The sequence below is a fragment of the Triplophysa dalaica genome, chromosome 8 (genome assembly GCF_015846415.1).
Source record: "Triplophysa dalaica isolate WHDGS20190420 chromosome 8, ASM1584641v1, whole genome shotgun sequence".
NCBI classification, from domain to species: domain Eukaryota; kingdom Metazoa; phylum Chordata; class Actinopteri; order Cypriniformes; family Nemacheilidae; genus Triplophysa; species Triplophysa dalaica.
The window spans coordinates 4,834,450-4,858,346 of record NC_079549.1 but is presented as its reverse complement, the minus strand read 5'-3'; the positions used below and the strand labels follow the sequence as shown (position 1 = coordinate 4,858,346).

General features: G+C 36.7%; 3 protein-coding genes and 1 long non-coding RNA gene across 6 annotated transcripts in view; all 4 read left to right on the top strand.

Annotated features, from left to right (window-relative positions):
• Positions 1-464: 464 nt before the first annotated feature.
• On the top strand, positions 465-7,220 carry abhd13 (abhydrolase domain containing 13). Its single transcript, XM_056754971.1, has 2 exons — positions 465-608; positions 2,625-7,220. The coding sequence occupies exon 2, from the start codon at positions 2,672-2,674 to the stop codon at positions 3,683-3,685; it is 1,014 nt and encodes a 337-aa protein (XP_056610949.1). The 5' UTR covers positions 465-608; positions 2,625-2,671; the 3' UTR covers positions 3,686-7,220.
• A 327-nt stretch (positions 7,221-7,547) lies between these two features.
• On the top strand, positions 7,548-11,310 carry tnfsf13b (TNF superfamily member 13b). Of its 3 annotated transcripts, none has more exons than XM_056754974.1 (7): positions 7,548-7,749; positions 7,832-8,116; positions 9,040-9,097; positions 9,493-9,549; positions 10,079-10,203; positions 10,302-10,467; positions 10,793-11,310. In XM_056754974.1, the coding sequence occupies exons 2-7, from the start codon at positions 7,847-7,849 to the stop codon at positions 10,903-10,905; spliced, it is 789 nt and encodes a 262-aa protein (XP_056610952.1). In that variant the 5' UTR covers positions 7,548-7,749; positions 7,832-7,846; the 3' UTR covers positions 10,906-11,310. The 3 variants fall into 3 exon arrangements, with proteins under 3 accessions (XP_056610952.1, XP_056610953.1, XP_056610950.1); XM_056754975.1 differs by having other exon boundaries at positions 9,031-9,097; positions 10,317-10,467; XM_056754972.1 differs by having other exon boundaries at positions 9,031-9,097.
• Positions 11,311-15,628: 4,318 nt separating this feature from the next.
• LOC130427852 (uncharacterized) lies at positions 15,629-17,379 on the top strand. Its single transcript, XR_008907363.1, has 3 exons — positions 15,629-15,841; positions 16,587-16,673; positions 16,803-17,379. It is a non-coding gene; the product is annotated as an uncharacterized LOC130427852 (long non-coding RNA).
• Positions 17,380-21,474: 4,095 nt separating this feature from the next.
• myo16 (myosin XVI) overlaps positions 21,475-23,897 on the top strand; it is a 158,896-nt gene continuing 156,473 nt past the window's right edge. The window contains exon 1 of the mRNA XM_056754901.1: positions 21,475-21,587. The gene's annotated coding sequence lies outside the window, so the exon portion shown is untranslated. The remainder of the gene's footprint in view (positions 21,588-23,897) is intronic.

Sequence of the window (23,897 nt, the reverse complement as noted above, 5' to 3'; positions counted from 1 at the left end):
ATGGTCTTTCTGCATCTCTGCTGGTTATGTTTTGTAGAACTATATTAATGGGATGTTATTTGGTGGATGGGAAAATCGTTTTTTAGCACACTTAACATTCTTGCAATGTAGGCCTTGATACCATACTCATACTTTTTATAAGTCGACGTAGGATTTATAATGTAATTATTAGCATACAGTTTATTTTACTCTGTTATTTAATATTTTAGAAATCAGCCAAAATAATGCTACATTATATTAACATGCGTTGTTACAGCTTTACATTATTAATGACATTAAATAATAGCTAAAACTATATCTATTAGCTTTATAAAAAAACTATGGTACGTATTTATAAGGAATATATGTAATCTACCAATAGAGTCAATAATATACTGCTGTGTGAACTTTGAACCCCCAGTAATATCTTAAGCGTCACCAGATTGGTTCCGCTGTTTCCACCCGGAACTTCCTATAAGCGACACCGGAGTACAGCAGAAGCATTCCGGCTAGATTTGCTGCTAGCCAGAGTGGATCAGCTGCTTTTGTCGGGATGTGGATATAGATGACCGTTTCATCTGCTTGTAACCTCCCCTTTCCGAAGATGTGCCGATGAAAATGCGATAAATGTAAGTAGTTTTTTATAAGATTGCTAGCATACGTTTGTTGAGGTGCTAGCAGGATGATTAGCAGAACATTAAATCCAGAGGGAAAAGCTGCTGTCACAAACTGTCAACGTCAGTCTGTCATCAGTGTGTTTCTGATACGTGTCAGTTGTGTAAGGACTTCAGGCTGTTACTCATTCATGTCTTTTATTTACTTGAGTTCCATCCAAACGTTTGAAGCTGAATGCGAGGGCTGTAATGCGGATATGCTAAGTTGGATCTGTGTGATGGTTTTACTATGTGATTTTGTTTTGGGCGCAGCTTGTGATGTACATGATATACTGCATTTTATGACCATTTCTGTGTTGCTTAGGAAAGCAAGCTAATTTTTCTGAACTCCTGAAGATGTTTTCACAGATGAGTGTAAACTGATCTTAATCTGCATTCCAGTGTAATTGTAGAATGAATGGTCAAGACTGGACTTGGTACATACATACCCCAAAGCAGGAGGCCAAAGCTGTACTTTCTGTCATCACAGAAACTGTCTGAAAAGATTAAAACAATGTTTATCAAAATGTAGATAATTAGGTAATATGCCCTCTATGCAGAGTACATAGTACAGTGTGGGTATTAGATGGTCATACTCCGGTACTTGTATGTAATGACAGGGTGGATATAAGAAATAGTCGTTGTCACTTTCCTTCTGAAACCTTGATGTCCAAATTCCCTGTTTTTCAGGAGATAGAAAAACACTTTTTAAATCATTATCTGTTTTGTCAAAGTTGACACACAAGTTTTACTACTATTTATTGGTTAGATATTTTCAAAAAACTGTGAAAAAACATAAAGGGTTTCTAATTGTAATGATTTATGGCAACAAATAAAAATCATGAAATATGGAGTTACAAGATTTGAGAAGGACAGCAGCGGAATACTTTATTGCCTAAAGGCAACCTAAAAAAGAAATGAATAAAGCAACTTTTGCCATTTTATCAGCCTTTAATTTTGAAACCTAACCTCGGTCTAACGATGTAAAAAAAGTTACCAATCACAGCATTGGCATAAATTATATTTTACCCCAAAATGTATTCACCCTTATATATAAACAAACTTGTTTATTTACGTTAAACACGAAAAAAGAACAAGAAAAAGAATTTGCAGCCTCACTGCTAGATGGCACAAAAAAATTACACATGGCACCTTTAAAGTCCACCTTTAAAATGATTTGTTTCTGAACACATTAAAAAAACTCTGAAGTATAAAATACTGAATTGTGGAGTCGAACTGTTAAACAGTTTTTCACCAATTGTGTGTTTAGGATTTTATTGGTGGGGCTAAAATGGTGGGTTGATGATTCAATATTGCGTACGAGCGTGCTTGGCCCCTCCCCTAACACTAGAGTATTTTAGCATGAGTGGTCTGCTCAATCACAAGCTCAGTGTTGCCAGCTCTCACGCACATGCTTTCAGGCTCTCTCACACTCTGCCCAACTATACCAATCTCAGGCCAAATAACAAGAGAACGGTAACTCAAATGCGAATGGATGGAGGGGAACAACGCAAACAGTGAGTGGAAGGAGAGCGACGAGTGATTCTCTATTGATGAATATCGTGCGTGTTTGAATTCAAATCGCCCCGTAAATCTCTTCACATATACTGGAGACTCAGGTTGAGAGACATGACTCACGAGTGGGCGTGGCTTCGGTGCCAACAGCGGACACGCCCCCAGTGTTTGGGAGCAGAGTGTCCTGCTAATTTTTACTTGGCAGGTTTTTAATCATACAATTTTCGTTGATTTGGTTAATAACACATTTTTTTTATGTTTTGACACACTCGGAACACATTTAATATTGCTTAATATATACCTTAATATAGCGAAAATTGAAAAGTGAGTAGTAGTATGACTATAGAAATGTCTTGTCTGATGATAGAAATGTTAATACTTGAACTCTATAGCAAAAATATCTTCCTGGTGATCCCAGTAGTTCTATCATTCAACATTCAACATGTACTGTCAATCTTGCTTTTTGTTTTTCCGCAGATTGCACCTACAGTGAGTTTGGAGACACTCCCGTCATCCCAGTTGTCATGGAGAAGCCGTGGAGGTTATGGGCTGCACTGGAGGCGTGTTTGCTGACCGTGTGTGCGTGGTCGTGGGGAGTCTGCCGCGTTTCCCTGCTCGCCCTAATTCTGACCTTCCACCTGTACGGAGGCTTCATACTGCTGGTACTCATTTTAGCATCTGTGGCTGGAATCTTATACAAGTTCCAGGACGTGCTGCTCTACTTTCCCGATCAGCCCTCGTCTTCGCGCCTTTACGTTCCCGTGCCGACGGGAATCCCTCATGAGAATGTGTACATCCGCACCAAAGACGGCGTTCGGCTCAACCTCATTCTGCTCCGTTACACTGGTGAAAACCCCGCCTCCGCACCCACCATTTTGTATTTCCATGGCAACGCAGGGAACATAGGCCACCGCGTGCCTAACGCGCTGCTCATGCTGGTCAATCTGAAGGCCAACGTGGTGCTGGTGGACTACAGAGGCTACGGAAAGAGCGATGGAGAACCTAGCGAGGAGGGACTTTACCAGGATGCCGAGGCCACTTTGGATTACATCATGACCCGGGCGGACATCGACAAGACGAAAGTGGTGTTGTTCGGTCGTTCGCTGGGGGGCGCGGTAGCCATACGTCTGGCTTCGGGCAACCCGCATCGAGTGGCCGCCTTCATGGTGGAGAACACTTTCCTGAGCATCCCGCACATGGCGGCCACACTGTTCTCGTTCTTTCCCATGCGTTACCTGCCCCTCTGGTGCTACAAGAACAAGTTCCTGTCCCATAGACACGTGACGCTGTCCCGAATGCCGTCCCTCTTCATCTCCGGCTTATCAGACCAGCTCATCCCGCCGGTAATGATGAAACAGCTGTACGAATTGTCTCCGTCTCGGACTAAACGCCTCGCCATCTTTGCAGAGGGTACACATAATGACACCTGGCAGTGCCAGGGTTATTTCACCGCTCTGGAGCAGTTTATGAAGGAACTGCTCAAAAGCCATGCCAGAGAGGAGACGGCCCAGAGCTCGACTAACGTCACTATAATCTAAAACAAGAAATGCTTTGAATCTGAACCCTCTCGGATCGAATGTACAAGTTATTCTTTTGTTTTATTTCTCTTCAGCTCTTTTCATTGATCCACCAAGAATTTATTCGTTATGATTTAATTTATATAGTGATGAAGACTACTGAACATCTTCAGGAGTTTTTAGATGATCTTAGTCCTTTGTAATTTGCATATAAAGACACCTTAAGGTATATTAAATGCCCCACCACTTGCAAGTATGAATACTGGAAAAGAAAGATGGATAGGATTCCTTGCGGCTATATAAAACACTGTATATTTAACACTTTACAATAAGGTTCTATGCAACAGCATTTATCAATCCTGGTTTGTTTAGTATAACAAAAAACAATAGTATATTTATGAAAAATGTCGGTTTCAATGCTTAAAAAAATAATATTTTTTAATACATTAAAATTTTAATGTTACAACTGTATATGTAGGAAAAACATTAAAGGAATAGTTAAATTAATTTAGATATGAAATTGACTCATGACATCCCTTCCTCAGTTGAACACAAACAAATCATTTTGGAATTAACTAAAAATTCATATTTGGGTTGATAATTCCTTTAACCAAGCTTATTACATGCTGTTAAAATATTGTTCATTAAAACATGGCCTTACTGTAAAGTGTTATGATTTCTCCTTTTGTATTTGTTTTTTAAACCGAACAGAGGGCTCAGATATATTTTGAATAATTTTTGCCTTTAAATAGTAAGGATTTAGTCAGGATCGGGGCAACTGATCCCATTTCATCTTTGTCGACGGCATTTCATGCATTCAAGTTTACTGTACTCGCCTGTAACGTCAGAGCTTTATTTATCTCACTGCCTTCTTTTTTCACTGAAGGTTAAAATCCACTCAGGAAATCAGCTCATTGTGGTTCAATCTCATGTTTTGGATGTGCATGTGGAGCTGTGCGTGAGAGGTGCAAATGTGGGCTGCAGTACACTGTGAGTGCTGAACAAAAATGCCATCACAAAAAGCCTAAAGTATCTTTTCTCTCCATGTCTCAGGCTTTGTGATCTTTTAAAAAGAAGAGTAATATCGCACACAACAGCAGCTTGACAGTGTTCCAAGCACAGTCCATTTGCACAAGTTGAGAATATAACGTTTCCCCTTTTTTAATCAGGGCAAGTGCTTATCATCAAATCTCTGCCGATGACCTGTTTTCATTTGGATCATGTTTGAAAAGCTAGCTTAATATTTCTGACTGTCGCGATGTATAAAAAGATCCATTCGTTTTCGTCACTGTTTTCAGTTCCATATAATTTTCTTTATCTACAATTAAAAATCATGCCTGCTCACGTGAGAAAATTTGAAGAATGTTGATTTCTTTCTCAATGATGAAAGTAAATAATTCCCTAAAATCTTTCTCTCCTAATTTGAATGTCACCATTGATCACAAGGCATGCGAGGGCCATCGGCATTCCTCATCACTGATGTCTTATCAAGGATGACATGTCTTCACCTCATATACGTGAGCTTAAAGCTGCACCCCGTAAATTTTGACTCTCTATCACTATCTCTGTTAGAAATAAAATTGCGGGTCACTTTACATACTTATCTTAAGGACAGCTAAAGTCAAATGACATCAAACTAACATTTCCTGTAAAGTCATACCTGACAGCTCAACTTATAAGTCATTATTATAAGCTTATTATAAGCAAATTAGGGTATGGTAAAGAGGGAGTTTTGAACATTGATTTAGTTGATTTTTTAACCAAATGTGTGCACATTGCGGCTTTAGAAGAGTTTTGGCGAAGGATAAGATTTGAACTACTTAAATTAAGTTGTTCATAGAAAACATGATCAGGCTTCAGAAGTACAGCTGCGGAAGAAGTGAAGAGATTTAGAGAGAGGATTTCTAGATGTTCTGTGGGCACTCCAGTCCAGAGTCTGTTGAATTTCAACAAAATCAAAGACAAAGACATCCAACTGCAAATGTAAAAGACAGGTTATCACATTTTACTTTTCCTAAACTTATGGATATAAAATACTGTTTTGCTTAAAAGTAAATAAGATCTTGTTTTCTTTGCAGTATTTGAGGTCTGAAATAATATACAGAGCATATTGTTTTCTGTTATTTTGACCTGCTTCTCCAATTTTCATTTTCTGCAAATTGAAACAATAGTTTTATTTGAAATTTGGCAGAAATAGTGTTTTTAGTTCACAGAATGAAGCAAAAACAATAATTTTGAAATGTTTTTCCGCAGCTGTATAATGTACAAAATACTTTGATGGAAGCTTTGAGATCGACGCCTTAGTCCATATTCACCTTCTTTGTGTGAACATTTCCTTGTCATATATAGGTTTAGAATTACATGATGATGAAGAAAGAACGGAAAATTTATTTTTGGGTAAATTCACCAATGAGAAAGCAATGACATTCTCAACAAATACTGTATGTTTTTGTCAGTGGTAAACACACAAGGAGGTTCAAACCAGTGATAATTTGTTCTTACTATAGTCACAGTTTAGTGGTTGACTGTCTGGGACCCGGTATAAATGATCCTGAAATGTGGACTTTGCAACCCTGATCCATCATGCATAGTGTTGGATCAATGCACATCCACTTGTGTAACTAATGCATGCTTAAGATGCTCTGCACATGTTTTTCAACTCTGGTGCACTTTTACACAGTTTGTCGTACTGTTACGACTGATTTTAAGGCAGAACATTTCAATGCCAGTTTGCATGTAAATTTTGAAAAGGATGAACCAGAGGTTTGTCAGGCTTCCAAAGTCCACCTTTTGAGATTGAATGGGTTCTTTTGTGGTGTTTGAGGGTTTGTTTTTTATAGAAGCAATTGAGCTTTAGATGTTTTCAGTTGTAACCAGTGTTACTTGTTCTAAACAGGACGGTTGTAACAGGAGTGGGACGGGCGGAATCAGGCGATCCAGGGGAACGTTCCCAAAATGCAGGAGTTTTGGTGGTTTTAGGTTAATTATATTGTTTTGTTTTTGCTTCTGTGTTCCTGACTTTTGAATTTGACCATTTGAGTGGTCATTATTAATGTCCCATTGCGGGAATTCTGGGTAATTCTTCCAAATTCAATAAGATTATTATTTTCAGTGATCACGTTGTTGCTAAGCATTTTGTTCAACTCACAGTGATGTGCCATTAAACTCTATTGAATGTCTGTGTGGTTGAGTGTAAATGTCACAATAAATTAACAAAACTACTATAGAGTTGACTAGATTTGACTAAGAAACATTGGCATGTTCTGGCAATTTCCGGGGCTAGTTCATATGAAAAAAATCAAATTTCATCTCCTTCGTGAATTGAAAATATGATATCATGTAAAGCGCTGCTCATGTTTTATATTTGCTTTGTACGGTGAATTGTAAATCAGAGATATTGAGTGTGCGAGGAGGCTGTTCTTTTTTCAATACATTCATGTGTGTTTTGAGCCATGGATTTTCTAGTCAAATCATTTGTTCGTGTAAATACAATTGAATCACACTTTGTATTTTCTGTGTGGTGACATGCAATAAAGAATTCAAACCCTTCTGATAACTTGCAGGAATGGCGTGTGATTTTTAAATTGCCTGGTTCCTCTTTCTTCATGAAGACAATGCTTTAAAATAAAGAGTTGAAGTGAACTTTTTTCTTGTCAAGAATTTGCACCTTTCCTTTTGCATCCAATATTTCAATCCATAGTAATTTATGCACTTGCTTAGAATCGGCGTTTGTTCTTTTATGATGAGAAATGTAAGGCAGACTATTAAATCAATATTTACTTTGACACACATTTTCCCGGAACGGCCGCTTTTGACTGGTGACGCAGCAACTTTCGGTTGCGGTGTAGTATGGTAGGCGTGGAAGGCTTGGCAGGAAAGGAGACCGTTATTGCTGAAGCGAAAAACCAGAAGACAAGACTTGTACTGCTTGACTGTTAGAGCTGTTGCTGGGGTACCAGATACCACAGAATCATTTTGAAGAGCGATCGAGGTCATGCAGAAGAGCTTTGTTTGCTGGATTATCTCATTGTTCTGACAGAAATGTTAACTGTGTGGATCCCAAATGATTAAAGTCATGTTTTGAGGTGGGTTCAAGTGTACTTATATATCTTTTATATCTTTTAAGCTTTCGGTTAAATTCACTCATTTAAAAATCTTCTTTCCTAGACGTTTGTTTCCATCATGCCTGTTGGAGATGCCGATCCAGGCCGGGGCCATGGCAAAAGGTTGCCCTGGGTGTTTGTGGTCCTGATTCTTGCTGTCGTCACCTCTTCTTCACTCTCTGTTCTTTCCCTGTATCATGTTCTTGCCCTGCAGGCCGAGGTAGAGGGTCTGAGGGCCGAGGTGGTCCGCAAGAGAGAGGAACAAAGCGGGAAACTAGAAGATCCTGTTGAGGAGCCAGACAAACAAGCCCAGCAGCAGAAACAACAGGAGGGTAAAGACAGAATTGAGGTTAGGAGAACAATACCTGGAATTTTTTGTATAAAGTTCTTGTTGGTATATTTAACATACTTATGGTCTGAGAGTAGTCCTTTCAAATAAGTGTCTATAAATGTTATTTGAAAGAATTGTCACAGAGAAGTTATAGTATCGGGGTCATTACAAATATCTTTTTGTAGCCAAAACTGTATGATTAAATATGTATATGCCTAAAGTATATCAGAATTGATAATATCTAGAAAAAAACTAACCATGAAGTATTCAATTGATTAACATTTTTGACAATGAGCCTCCCCTCGATTTATTATACTGTTAGTTACAAAGTAAAGGTTTGTTTATCATGGGGCACTTGTCCCATATGTCTACACTTTTGGTCAAATGTTTATAATTTATGTTTTAGTATCTTTAATGTAGCCACCCTTTGCCAAGAATGTGTAAATTGGCATTTTAAACAGTATTGAAAGTGTTCCCATCTACGCTGAGCTCTCATTGGCTGCTTTTCCTTCATTATTTGGTTTGGTCTATGTGGTCCATTTCAACTATTTTATGTTTTGAGTGAAATAAATTGGTAATATTTCTTGGTATGTTTTTGGCTTCCAAAGACATATTTATAATTTTAATATTTACTCTTTAACTCTTTAATCAATTAAAGCACGAGGCGAGATCAAATATAATGAAAACATTTCAGTGCATGATCCTAAACTTTTGACTGGTTTGTATCTTATTGCTGCTTTAAATTCTAAGTTCAATAAAATTGTTTGCTGTACCTTAAGTTGAAATTGAAGTTGAAACTTATTTTGATGAGTGGAAATAATGTAAAAACATTAAAAAAATTAAAATTCACTGGACGTTAAAATGATTTGTAAAGCTAAGATAGTTCTGGGTTATGTGTTTGAGACCCGTCACATTTATTGTGTTTGTTAAAGTGTCTGCAGCAAGCTGAGATGGAGGACGTGGCAAAAAGAAGTCTTAGTCAAGTCTCGGACAGAACAGGCAAGCCAACACTTATTTCTATTATTATCATCACTACATTCTTAAAACAAAAGGTCATGACATTTCTTATCTGTTTCATGCAGATACACTTCATCAACAAATCTTTTTAACATCTAAACCGTTTTTTCTGAGAAGAGTTGTAGGTTGTGTTTACCGTTTACTAAAAGAAAAAGAGCATAAACTCTGACAGATGGTGCAAGATTAAAACCACTTAATATAAAACATCCACACTGTGCAAAGGTTCACAATTATGCATTTACATATCCTGTTCCTCTATGAGTCACTGCATGCCAAACCCTTATCATTTTGTTGTTAAAGTTGGCAAAACGATGCATACTAAAAACACTTCGCCTTATTTTTTCAATTAAAAATCCACTTTTTCTGTCTTTGCACAGCCTTTCAGCCCTTCTTACAGATGATGGCAGACAGCAGGAGGAAAACCTACCAAAAGGGTAAAGGATCTTTAGTGTAGCATAAGCATTTCAGTGTTAAAGGTTTATATCCGGATGATTATTTTTTAAGGGAACATGCATTTATGTGCCTCGTAAGGTAAAGTGTTAAAATTATAATATGATATAATATGGTCACACTTTATTTTAAGGTCCAATTCTTGGTAATAATAAACCATTAACTATTATTTTGCCTCAGTAAACTACTAACTTGTTGCTTATTAATAGTTAGTAAGGTTGTTGTTTAGGTATTGGTAGGATTAGGGATGTAGAATATGGTCATGTTGAATATGTGCTTTATAAGCACTAATAAACAGCCAATATTAAAAAAAGGCATCTAATAAGCAACTAGTTAATAGTGAGAATTGGTCATTATACTAAAGTGTTACATATAATATAATATATATGCATATATTATATATATATTATATAATATAATGTTTTATGCAGTCTTTCACGATAAATGCAAAAGTGACATTGAATATGTCCTCATTTTTTGAAGATGATGTCATTGTGTTTGTTTTTGTGTCAGAGTTTGAATTAGAAATATGCACTGCGGTTCCGTGGCAGACGGGCCTAAAGCGAGGCTCTGCTCTGGAGGAAGAACATGGGACCATATTAATCAAATCGGAAGGATTCTTCTTCATCTATAGTCAGGTACATCAATATCCCACATACTTAAGGCTTCTTGACCTAGTAGGTGAACTTTGCGACATCCCAACACAGTGCTGTGTTTTTTTCCTCAATACTTGAAGCTCTCCTTTTCCCAGGTGTACTACATAGACTCAACGTTCGCCATGGGCCACATTGTGATTCGTACAAAGATGAATGTTGTTGGTGATGAGAGTCAGCGAGTGGTCCTGTTTCGCTGTATTCAGAGCATGAATCCGGTCAATCACTTCAACACCTGCTACACTGCAGGTATGAAACATTCCTGTTTTCATTAACAGCGTTAATACATTTCCATTATTTTATAAGAACAAGATTCTGTGCATTATATTGGATATTTGAGGGGGGTGTGCCTTATTGTTTGGAAATAGTGACACAATGTAAAATATTATAAATACTATCTTAATAAAATAACATATTTGGTAATCCATTTCCTTAAGCATCATATTTTCCTATATTTAGATTAGACATTAGCATACACATGCATGTCATGTACAGTATACTTTTATATAAACTTATTTAAAGGATACATGCATCTAAAAATTCAAGTCAAATTAACTGAGCGTGTGATGTGCAGGTGTAGTGAAGCTGGACTCTGGGGACAAACTGGAGCTTCTTATACCCCGTACCCAAGCAAATATTTCTCTGGATGGGGATTCCACCTTCTTTGGAGCGATCAAACTTGCCTGATACAGGGCAGAACTTCACGATGATCAGTGATTCTGGATGTGCTCTGTTCTGCTGGTCATATGACATTGACTTTACAGTATGTTATGAATAGTGATGGAATATGTATTCTTTACATGCGCTTTGGTTAACACCTCCACTTTTAGTAGACGTGATAATGACATGAACGGATGTGTGACATTAACACACTCTGTTTTGTTTTCTTGTTATGCTTGTGCCGTTTTCCTCACATGTTTTATGACTCAGACATACTAAACATTACAGTCAAATCAAACTCGATACATACAATATATATATACTGTAATTCACAATAACACAATAATTCATGACAACATAATAAAAACATGCTTTTTGATTTTTTTAAATAGAGTTATCTGATTTTGCAAATAAACTCCTCATTTAATCTTCTTCGGTGTTGACAGAAAAACATGTTTTTTATTTCTTGCACAAAATAAAACATTGTGTTTTTCGAACGATATGTCAACGAAAAAATCTCCTATTGGCTCGCTTGCAAACAAATCAAAATATCATAATCAAAAATATTCCAACACAAAAGTAGACTGCACCTTTGCAATTTCAATAAAAAATGGTCCTTCCATGTTTCGACCAACAGATGGCGACAATATCATGTTGTAGAATTGACTACTGTGGACCCCATTGCGTTCATATTTCAAAGTCAGCTACCTATCTGTCTGTCTGTCTGTTTAGACCACGTGCATGTCTTGGTATTGCCAAAAAGGTGATCAAAACCATTACATTTATTTGGCGAACTTTATTATAAACAAATTTTCAGTGTCGATGCATTTAAAAAATAATATTTTAATGCTTTACACAGGCAATTGCCACACCTTTTTATTATAAACAGATATTTAAAACACTTTACATTTAAAAATGTTGCTGATGCTTGCATAATTTTTAAGATCATTAAGAGATATTTAACCCAAAAATTGTAATTCTGTCATCATTTTCTCACTCTCAAGTTGTTCCAAATCTGTATAAGTTACTTTGTTTTGAACACAAGTTAGATATTTTGAAGAATGTTAGCAATTTTTAGTTCTGAGACATCAAAATTAAAATGGTAGTCAAAGCTGCCCCAGAACTGTTTGCTTTACTAAATTCTTCAAAATATCTCATTTTGTGTTCAACAGATATCCTTACTGCCTTTAAAAAACTACAAATTGTCCTTCCCAACAATTCCTTTGTGTTTTCAAAAAAGACAAATATATGCACAAACGCTGAATCTCTCAAAGACTTTTCTTTCACACTGTACAATTGTGCTTGCTTTGCAATTTCCAGGACAAAAACATTTCATTGATTCAGGTCATTCAGCAACGTTCAAATCAAAGATGATCCACTGAAAAAGAGACGTCAGGCCTGCCAAAATCAAAAAAATTAACCGAATCCTTGTATAGCTCACCCAGTGAGAGACTACCTTCTAGAGCTGTCGCTTAGGGATCCCGAGGAAGTGATGGCTTCTTTTAAATCGTCTCTCATGCTGAGGTATTGACTCCACAGCAGGGAGGGAACTTCTCATTTCAGAGATCAGATCAGTCAAACACACTTGAACTCTATCCGAGAAGCTCAATGAAGATCGATGAACGTTGTTTGGCAAAGCTCCAGTTCTTTTGATTATTTTTTAAAAAAGATCGCTCGCCTGAGCCTCACTTTTAAAAACGCAGCCATATTGATTTTGCTTTCAAAATGATGACTTTCAAAAATGTGTGATTGTGATAACTCACAGGCTGCCATGCTGGTCGGTTTAAAGCACTCATGCTATTAAGTTGATCTCTTTGCATGGCAAGGCTCCAAACCTGAGATCTTTTATGTTCTCTTTATGTTCACATGAAGACTGGAGGATGACCATGTAAAATCAAACAGATTCACCAGGCTGTTTTGATGGAAGCAGCAGACTTTTTTCCTTTTTTCCTGGTGTTATACGTGGGCGTAAATAGAATTGATATGCAACGTAATATATCCATTTTTATATTAATTATATATTATTTTATATTATAATTATATTAATGTATTTACTATAGATATTATTAATTGAGTACTTTATTTCCCCATCCCTCCCTAGTTATTTGGGAATCGAAGGTGAGGAGGTGCACAAGCTAACAACACACTGTATTTTGTGTTTTTATACCTGCATTACATTACTTATTTTTAATTGACCTAAACACTTGATGGGAACGTACTTTGAAATAAACAGTCAAAGCATTTTATCCTAAAACTGAGTCTTTTAAACAGAAGTCATTATGACAGATTTCTACATGTTTTAATTCACAGACCATAGAACATAAATATTGTAGTCTGTTAACTGTCACCCGTTCCGTATACGGGACACCTAAGTTTGCGTCAATATTGTGCATGTAATTTCTAATCAAATCATGACAAACTATATATCATTGGAAAGGTCTAGACTCTAGAATACAGATTTCTTGTTTTTTTTAAATAATTTATGTAGGGAGTGTAATCGATTTTGTTTTATAATGAGTGTTCTTAGATTTTTTGGTATCCTTTAGCGAGCCGTATTTTTTTAACGTATTTTTTAATCAAAGAAAAACAAACTTTTTTTATTTATTTTTTACAATAAATAGACCTTTAAAAATAAAGATGATTTTTTTGTTGCAATAATCAGCTACTTTTCTTTTTTGAAAACAAGACCAACTGTAAGTCGGTATTCCAAAGAATTTATGAGTTACCGCCATTTTAGATCCAACATGTGTTTTCAAATGTAGTCTCAAAAAGGGCTCCGACAGTTAACAGGTTTTAATCTGTTTTATCAAAAAGTGTAAACGTGAAAACATCAACTTTCTCGGAGGTTAAGGAGAGTTCTAACAACGCTGAGGGAACAGTTTGTCTATTTTAACTGCTTTTGTAACCATCACTGGTAGGCTACGTACATATGTTCAGTAATTCCCCAATTTTGGAATTTGACATGAAATTTAAATTGGGTCACATTATGATGTTTAAAATGAATATTATAAAAAATATTATGTTACTGAAAAAGCAGGTATACTGTTAACATGCTAACAGTGGGGACAATAGAATGCACCTGTTCTTGTGGACTGCAAGCATGAACTAGTGTGGTAGTAACAGAGTGTTACGCACCGTCTGGGGACACATACCTCTACAGCTTGAAAACCACAGTCAGAAAACCAATGGAAAGGCATAAAATAGAAAGGCACACAGCACAGGGGGATGGCTGAAGTTCTATAATCTATAATGTCGAGCAGAGAAAAGGCCAGGCCAAGTGAAAGGCCAAACATGCAATCAGCCAATGGCTTAACAAACAGAGCATCTGGCAGAGCAAATGTCTTTTGAGCGCTTGGTGAGGGGATTGGTCAGCCTGAACTCAATGTGTCAGCCAAACAACTAGCCCCCCTTCCCAAAAATGTCTTTGTTCGCTGCTATGGCAACTGCTCGTGTATTGGCGGAAGCTGATGTCATAGTGAATGCGGTTCTGGGGAGATAGAACCAGAATGGGGTGATGGGGAGCAAGATGGAGCGACGGAGGCATTTTTGTCCCGCAGGAAATGAAACAATCTGTGCACACTGTGGCTGGCCAAACCGTGATGAAGTCATTCACACACACATACACAAACATATACACATTCCCATTTACACACAAACTGAGTCTCGTCTCTTCCTTTCTCTGATGTTCTTATCTCTTTTTCTCGCAATGTTTCATATATCAAAATATTTCATTATCATGTAATAAATTCAATCTTGGTGAGAAAAACTGCACAAATATCAGTAAAGCAAACAGATTTTCCAAATGTGATGTTTTGCTTTCTTGCTTAAAAAATACTAATACTATCACTTATACAATTATAATATTTTGCATGTTTTCAAAACCTTTTATTGTAGAAATTTTGACATTAAATTTACATTTTCATGTGAGTTAACTACTGTAAGCTCAATTAATTACAAAGAAAAAATAAATGCTTTTTTCTCTTCCATCCGAAAGCGTCCCCCTTTTTTCTTCCCCCGAGCATTTTGTTCTGCTCCTTTGGTTTTTCTTATATCCTTTGGCACGTCTGATACATATTAAAGGTGGTTCCTGAATCTGAAATTTCCCCGTCTGCATCGCAATCTCCTCCCACCACACTCCCTTGGCACCAATTCCACCTCAACAATTTCACTGCCGCATGCTTTTACACCGATATGCTGTAACCTCCAGGTTGAACCGTGTCCTACACCTGCTACATGAATCTACCCATGTTTTTGCTAAGGTAGGTGTTATCGTTGTTTAAGGGCTTCACATTGCTTTGTTCTAGTGGCCAAACTCATTTTGGCTCATTTGGTTTCACTCGGTGAATCCGTTGTGGTCCATGCCAAGAGTGAGTTTCTCTCTAGAGTTACCAATTTTACTCTAAAAATAGTATTTACAGTCAAAAATGTGACACATTCATTGTAGCTCAACATAAGGGGTTGAGTCCCACAGAACACATGCATTTTATAGTAATTCATAATCTTAAGTGAAGGGAAGGGTCAATAAAGGCCTGCTGAAGCGAATCGATGCTTTTCTATGTTTTTAAGAGAAATATCCATATTTACAACTTCATAATGCGTAATGTCAAACTTCCGTTACCGTCGGCCGCATGTGCCCCGATTCACTTCAGAAGGCTTTTATTAACCCCAAGGAGCCGGGTCAAGCAGTTTTGGGACCAATGGATGCAGTTTACACTCTAAAAAATGCTGGGTTATTTGTTTAACCCAACAGCTGGGTTGAGCCTGTTGGGTCATTTTGTTGGGTTATTTTCTTAGTGTTGGGTCATTTTTTGAGTAACCCAAACGCTGGGTTACCAGTCGGGTCCAATTGAGTGACAGTTGAGAGAGTAAACCCCTCCCACTCCTCTACGCATCAGACAAACTTTACCTTCGCGGGCATTTTGATCCACTTCATCTCGGAAAGCTCTTATTCGGAGAATAAAAGGTATGTTTTACGAGTTTTTAATGTATAAAACTATTACTGTAAAAAAAAATGCAAAAGTATGCAAAATTCGGCTGTTCACATTAGGTTTGAAAGTAACGTTACAATCTAGCTTCGTTAGCTTTGGATAGCTAGTCTGTAACGTTATGCCCACGTTGTTCTAATTTACAGCTTTTTAATCATTTAAACTTCCTTTTTGGTGAACATTTCCTCTGAAATGTGTGACTTGTGTGAGGAATTTAGTTCAGTAACTTACGCAACTTGATATTAGTTTAAGGTCGACACGAGAGCGACGTGGCAAAAGCAAACATCCAGCTCATTTTTTTTTATAAATACCGCTAATGTTCGGTGACGGAACTTAGATTTAAGAGTCTTTTAGACGAGAATGTTGTTGTCAAGAACTCAAATACGTGATTTATATATAAACATAACGCCTCTTTGAGATTTTGTTAAGACGCTGTCGGAGGTGTGAGCTTCAGGCTGTCAGCGGTCGTGTCTCCGTGGAGAGCAGCTCTATCTCGGCCATTGCCTCGGGAGTAGCCGCTCTTATAACGTTAGTGGTTAACCGTGAGATATAATTAATTTTGGGTATATGAGACGAACAATTGATGCTCTTTTTAGACTTCTACTTATTCCCGAGTGTGTCGAATTAGTTAAGAGTTGTGTTAACGATTATAATATTATTTTTTAAGACTGTATTTCACTTTCTGTACTATATCCCACTCTTCTTTTTTCCCCCCACTGACAGGTTGCAGAATAACAGCTAATATTAATGGATCATTCCATTCAAGAGAAAGTCAACTGGAACGTGGATGTTTTCATAACAGGCTTAAAGGTAAACATTATTTAGGTAAAATGTTAATGTACTTCTTTATATGTTTATTATAATCCATTGTGCTCTGGGTAGCCCAGTTTCCTTACATTCTTCTCTTGTCTCTTTTCTTGTCTCTTTTTCTCTTTATAGATGAACAAATTGATAAAGAAACCCTCCTGCTGGACATCCACTTCCAAAAGTGCACACCACACTGTTGTCTACAACTCCTAGGAAAAGAATCCTCTTAAGTAAGACTGCTCCGTGGATATGTCAGGTTAAGCAGTGCTGAAACCGAAAGAACTAACACTATTTAAAATGTTTTGTGAGTTTATATGAAGAGGAAAGTTACGGTGTCCCTTTTTCACATCCATAACGCTTGTTTATTTCTTTTTTTATAGAAAACTTGTGCATAGACTTATATTTTAACATATAAATGCGGTTCTATTAACAAGGGTTTAGTAAAATACTTTTTATAGCGTTTTGAAGTGTTAAGTTGTCTAACTATTTATATTTACTTGTGCCACTTTAATAACCTTGTTAAATGTATATGTTAAAATCTAAACTAATGTAATTTATTGAAATTAATGTTCTTTAAATATGTATAAACATACATTTCATCAAAGTGTTTTATATGCCATTTTATTGTTCATTGAGCATAACATATTGCATGTTTTTATGAATTCCTTTTGTCTTGCATTTTGATCCTTAATAAAACTATTGATTCTTACTGATGCCTTGAGTATTTCTCTGTGATTTTGTTATTATTATTTTTAAACATTTCGGGTTTGTTTTAAACCATCAATGTAATTTTTAAGCAAAAGTTGATTTAAATAAAACAACCCAGCATGTTGGGTCAAAGATTTAACCCAACTGGCTGGGTTAAAATAACCCAACGCTGGGTTTGTCAATATTTGACCCAATGTTGGGTTACCAAAATAACCCAAATTGGGTTATTTTAACCCAGCCTTTTTTTAGAGTGTATGCTTCACAATCTCATCCTCTAGTCACTCCTATTATAAAGCTTGGAAGAGACAAGATAAATGATAATAGCTCTGACTGTATTCATCTGAAAGAAGAAAGTCATGTACACCTATAGGATGCCTTGAGGGTGGGTAAAACATGGTTTAATTTAGTTTTGCCACTGAACTATCACTTTAATAGTGATAATCTGTGCTTTGTTTGATATCCAAAGATAACCATGGTTTGAGAATAATATCAAAGCAAATTTTTCTGGTACAGCGTAAACTTTGATATTGTGATGTGGGAATGTGAGATATAAGACTTGAAGGCTTTGATGAGTACAATAAATGATCCATTTCTTGATACGTGAAAGAGTTTGTTTGTATCACAGATGATTGTTTATTCACACTCGGTTCTTGGTTTTTACATTTTTCTGCTGAGAAAGAGCTGCTGAAATTGGCTTTAATAATTCATGTGTCTGTGTGGTGAAGAGAGGAAGTTAAGGTCTATTCATCAAACCTTCTGTCAAAGGACTCGCCAATGAAAAATGGCTCTCTTACCACACGTCCATTCAAGGCTTTCGGCTTTAGAAGGAACGGAAAGAAAGAAAGAACACTGGTAATGAATATAAAACAACACCATTTTAACCTTTCACTCTTTCTGCTTTTAGGTCGTCTAGCTGAAAGCTACACGTTTAGCTGCAATAGCTGTAGGTTAAAAATAATAGAGGGTGATATCTGTAAGGTATGTATTCTATAATGTATGCAGAAAACAAGTTTTCTTTTTCAAGGTCCAGTGTGTGAAATTTAACAGCATCTAGGGGTGAGGTTGTGAATTGCAACCAACGGCTCACTCCACCCATCCATTTTCGTAGCACTACTGTGGCTGAAACAGGATTAAGATGTTTTTATGTTTTTGCTTCTTTGCTGAAGGAGATAAAGAATTTACGAAACAGGCTCTGTAGAGCGGTTTGTCCACTTAGGGGTGCTGTAGAAACAATATGGTGAATTCCATGCAAGGGGATCTGCGGTGTATGTATGTTGTAGATAGAAAAAGCTCATCCCAAGGTAATAAAACACGTTGTCATGTATATCAAATTGCATTTCAAATCCTCCAAAAAATCACACATTGGACCTTTAAGCCTGACTGTGTAAACTGGGCTGAAGCACTCTCTAATACGTTTGAGATTTATTGCCACAAATCACACAATAGATCAATTTAAATACAGTACAAAGTTATTCTCATAAAACACATCAAAAAGCATAAATCCAAACTATGCCGTTTTAACTCACATAAAACAATTGAAACTTTTTCAATCGTATTAAAGTTTTCAACAGGAGAATGAGATGCAATACATCATCATTTTTGTCTTCCGGCCTCAAAGAGTTTGTCAGCTTGAGCAAATTGAAATTCCTCCATACCTCTAAGGGAATACAAGGGGTAAAAATAGAAGATTTGTTTAAATTGCTGATGGGACGGTACAATGACACAGATGAAAGAAAATCTTTAGAAATTACAGATGCATAAAAATGAATTAAACTTCGGTTGTAAAATATGTAGGCATATATTATTTTTGTGCCATGTCAGTTAAATAAGTCCAACAATTCTGACTCGTAAAACTGAATTATAAGACTGATTTTTTTAGACTCATTTAACTGAAACGGCGCAGGAATAATAGGTCAGTAAATTTTGAACTTGTGAAGCAAAAGCAAAGTGAGTTCCACTTGTACAGTACACACGCGGTGATCGTAATAGTAAGAATGAGTGGCTGATGGAATAGAGGAGAGGTCATTTTAAATAATACTGGTCTCTTAGTGAAGTGAACTGTAGCTGTAGTCATTTGTAAAGCGCATGTCATTGCACGACCTGTTCAATACCGAAGGTTATGAAGAAATAAGTTGATGACTGTACATGAGCACACAAAAGAACAGTTTTATTACTACAGGCTGACTTATTTTTAAATGGGTCATATCATGAGAAACAACATTTTATTTTCTCTAATAAAAATAAAGATCAAGGAAGAAGTTTATTGTATGAAATCATACTAAGATACATTAAACCTTACGGCTGTTTCATCTGTGTGTAACACCTGCTGCTCTGTATATACTTCTCATGTAGGCCTATGTCAGAGTCAAAAAATTAAAGCTACATTTTATTTAAGATCTCAGTTCAGAATGACCTTGATTTTAAAAGATTGTATTATGGGCATGTCACAGTGTTATGCAGGCTTTGCAAAAAGTCTGTAATTGATAGATGGAGTTTTAAACATTTAATATGAGAGGACGTGTAGCTTGTAAGGAAAACTGCAGTGCATTGTATAATATTTAATATACAGGGAGGGCGGAATGAAATTCAATACAAAAATATATGACATGGCTCTCTTGAATATAATTCAAAGGCAGTTGCCAAATTGTTTAACCGAATTTTTTCATGGAGCTCAAAAGAAATTTGTACCGGGGAACCAGCGTCTATTTCTCCTCACAATGAAAAGGGCCTTCAGCTTTTGATAAACACACATTCCTAAAAATGTCTTTTTTATTAGATGATGTATTCTGCTATTCCTTTAGTTGTCCACAATGCTTACAGTATATTATCAAAAAAGGAGATGCTGCAGTTCAAACTGAATACAAGTTAAATGTGTATGTTCATTTTGATTCCCAGCATAAGATGTTAGTTTCCTGGTCGGTGTTTTATCTAACCACATGAGTTTAGTCCATTTAACGTATGTAATCTGCATGGCTATGTCGGAATACCAGCAAAACCAGTCCTAGCCTTTTATTCAACAAAATTCTCTTTCATCATCCCTCTTGCCAGAGAACAGTTTAGAAGGGTCAAGTATCTTTGTTATGCAGATGGTGACCAGGAACGGTCATGTGAACAGACCCATAGGGAAGTTCTCAATTTCTCAGTTGTTTCCCCTTGACAACAGTGAGTTTAGATGGAGAGCATGTGGTGACAGTTTTCAGAAGTTGCTCTTTCATATCTCAGGAGAAGAGATTTGATCTCAGAGGTTTGCCTGGGAACGCCAACAAATTGAGACTTTTGCGTATACGTATATTGTTAAAATAATCTGGATTTGGTTAAATTTAATGAGAAACGTTTTGATATGTTTTTATTTAAATCTTCAATCATTTTTCATTTTGATGGCAGACTAGGCAAATTTTAACTCAGGTTATGAGATTGCTGAGATTTCTTTTGAAACTCTTAATGAGACTTCATGAGACATTTCTAACTGAATCACAAAAAAACCTGTGATGTGATAGACTTGTAAATTCACCCAAAAATGAAAATCCTGTCATCATTCAAATCTTTATGACTTTCTCTCTTCTGCAGAACACAAAAGAAGATATTTTGAAGAAAGTGGAGAAACAAAACCAATGCAAGTGAATTGGAGCCAGTAAGCGAGTAAATGATGACAGAATCTTTATTTTTGGGTGAAGCATCACTTCAAGCCCCATTAGAATTTCACACACCTCCCTCCATCCCTCAATCCCCTCCCCCTTACCGCGATCTCATGACCAGCAGAAGTCCTGTGTCACTGTTTCAGAGCAGCTGCTCTCTTTAAGCTAATGTAATCAGAGATTTGAAGTCTTTCTCTCTCTCCCTCTCTCTCCTCATCTAGTCTACACAGCTCTGTTGTTCTAAACGTCCCAGTACACTTCTGCTTTTGAGTATACATTCAACAAGAACTCTCTCAAACACAATCCCATTTTCTCAACACTCTCCTCTTCATTCATCACCGTAGCTCCTCCCTCTTTCTCTATCCGTCCGGCACTCTGATACGGCTCGGGAGATCGGATGGGTTAAATGTGGAAGACTGCGTGAAGTGAGGGACTGTGTGTGAGAGATAAAAAAAGATTGGGGGAGTTACAGTGAGATCAGTTGAGAACGCGTTGAACAATGTAGAAGATTTTGGATTATACATGCTGCCAAGAGAGAAGTGTTAAACTGATAGAGCTGAATAAGAACTATGAGGTAAGTGAATTTGTTTATAACTTCTCATGCAGTACTCAACTTTTCTTGTATCATTTTTTATCTTGTTGGTTGAAATCCTGTCATGTTTACTGTAAGCTGTAGAAACCCCATAAATATATTTGCATGTGTACTATAAGAGAAGAGATAGGGAACTGTTGATTGTTAAATTGACAAGTGGTATCACATTGGATCTACAACCTATTTTTGTTCTTGTAGCATTGCTTATGTGATTGTCTTGTGTGAAATTCGTCCTGTTTGAGGGGTCCTTAGATCACCCCCCCTGATGTTGAGAGAACATGTAAGGAAAATATATATGTTTATTGGTAAACTGAATTCACTGAATATGGCCAAAGCAGTGTGATCCCCAAATGTTGTCTCTTAAAGGGACAGTTTACACAAAAATGAAAAGTTTTTTCTATATTTATTCACCCTCATGGCCTTTAAAACCATGATTCTTATTTTTCATAAATTACTCACTCTCATGTCCTTCGGAAAACATGACTTTCCTCTACAGAACATAAAATAAGATATTTTGAAAAATGTTGGTAACCGAACTATGGCTGCACTTTTAACATATAGACACAAAACCAAAGCAAGTCAATGGGTACCTCTGTTGCTAGGTTTCCTACATTCTTCAAAATATCTATTGTCATATAGGTTCAATCATACAGGTTTGAAATGACAAGAGAGTGAGTAAATGATTTAGTTTTACAGATTTTGTAGACTATTCCTTAAAGGATATGTCTCTCTGCCAATTGCAGAAATGAGTGTCCAGCTGAGATGTTACACAAAAAAATGTTGGGTTATTTAAACCCATCGTTGGGTCAAAAATGGACAAACCCAACTGTTGGGTTAAATCAACTCAGAATATGGTTATGTTTGACCCAAAAATGGGTTAAAACAACCCATGATTTTAATTTTTAACCCAACGATTGGGTTCGTCCACTTTTGACCCAATGCTGGAGTGAATTCAGTTGTTAAATGTGTGAATCTGTGATGGAACAGAATTAAGCACATAGGCAGATGAAAACAAAACCTGCAGTGTGAATGTGGCTTATGAGTCTATAATTAAAGTTTTTGCATACAGTACGGTTAGGGTATTAAAGTAGGTCAGGAGTAACTGTGCGGAGGTGATGGATTGGCAATATAAAAGACTAATGGTGTGTACAGGTGTGTTTGAGAATTTATCTTCGTGACTTTGTGTCTATAGATAGAGGCTTTCAGGGGGATGAAGCAAATTCACCACATTAACCTGATTTAGTTGATGTGTAACAGCTAATGTGACTGCTATTTTTGGTTTCTCTCTTTTTCCACATCATTATACAGTGTGTTTTGTTGATGTGTTTGGTAAGGAGGGAACATCTCAGTGTATGATCCAATCGGCATCTTTCCCACGGGAGAGTTCCAATCATCCGTCTCTATTTGTATTTTCTTCCCTGCATTTATTTTCATTTCAGCTGTGAATAAAGGGCAATTTTTGACGCTCTGGCAGTCTAATTGAATTCTCTGCCTCCTCCTAAAAATAGTCTTGGGAAAAATATGTTTTACATGAGAAGACTGGTATCAGCATATGGTAGCAGCATATAGAGTAAAATGAAAAGATATGACCTTCCTAGAAATGTTGTCATGCATTGTTAAATGAGAACTGAACTTCCTCTGAAATCTCAAGTGATGTCACATCCTCTTCATTTGTCATTTGATGACTTTTTCACAACATTTATGTGTGCAAGCATTACCATAAACACATAAAACCATCGGATGCCTTCCTTCCTCCTCATCAGAATGTGCAGACAGCTGAGAGGAGTAACTGATGGATGACTACACATATAATGCTTGTTTCCAGACAGAATATTTGAGAGAAATGAGAAACTGATCTGACAGTTGAGCCTAATGTTGCTGAAGGAGAGAAATCTCCTGCTTAATTGCTCTGAATTAGTTCTCGGTATAGCGAAGGATTCGACTTTGGTTTCCTTATTGGAGTTTAAACTGATTGTGTGATCCCAAAATAATGTTTGAAATCCTTAGAATGCTTCAGGAGTTTGGCCATTTGTTACAATTTAGACTCAACACGCACACACATGCACACAAAGATACATTGAAATAGGGCCCTGCTTTGGCTAATTTCTATTCCGGGGTTGCTGGGTTTGCGAATCTCAATTTCCTGTTGGGCTCTTGGTATTTTTCCAAATGCACAGATCCATTTAAGTCTCTTACACCCCTACAGTCAGCTGATGATAGTGACTATGGGAAAAAAAATAAGAAATTGCTTTCAGCAATATGTCACCTCCGGGTCATGGCTTTTATTTACTG

Bases quoted from the DNA above. Each gene is read 5' to 3' on its own strand.
- abhd13 (XM_056754971.1), top strand. From the start codon at position 2,672: ATGGAGAAGCCGTGGAGGTTATGGGCTGCACTGGAGGCGTGTTTGCTG.
- tnfsf13b (XM_056754972.1), top strand. From the start codon at position 7,847: ATGCCTGTTGGAGATGCCGATCCAGGCCGGGGCCATGGCAAAAGGTTG. The intron at 10,204-10,301 runs GTACATCAATAT...CAATACTTGAAG, and splicing joins TCTTCTTCATCTATAGTCAG to CTCTCCTTTTCCCAGGTGTA. The intron at 10,468-10,792 runs GTATGAAACATT...TGTGATGTGCAG, and splicing joins CAACACCTGCTACACTGCAG to GTGTAGTGAAGCTGGACTCT.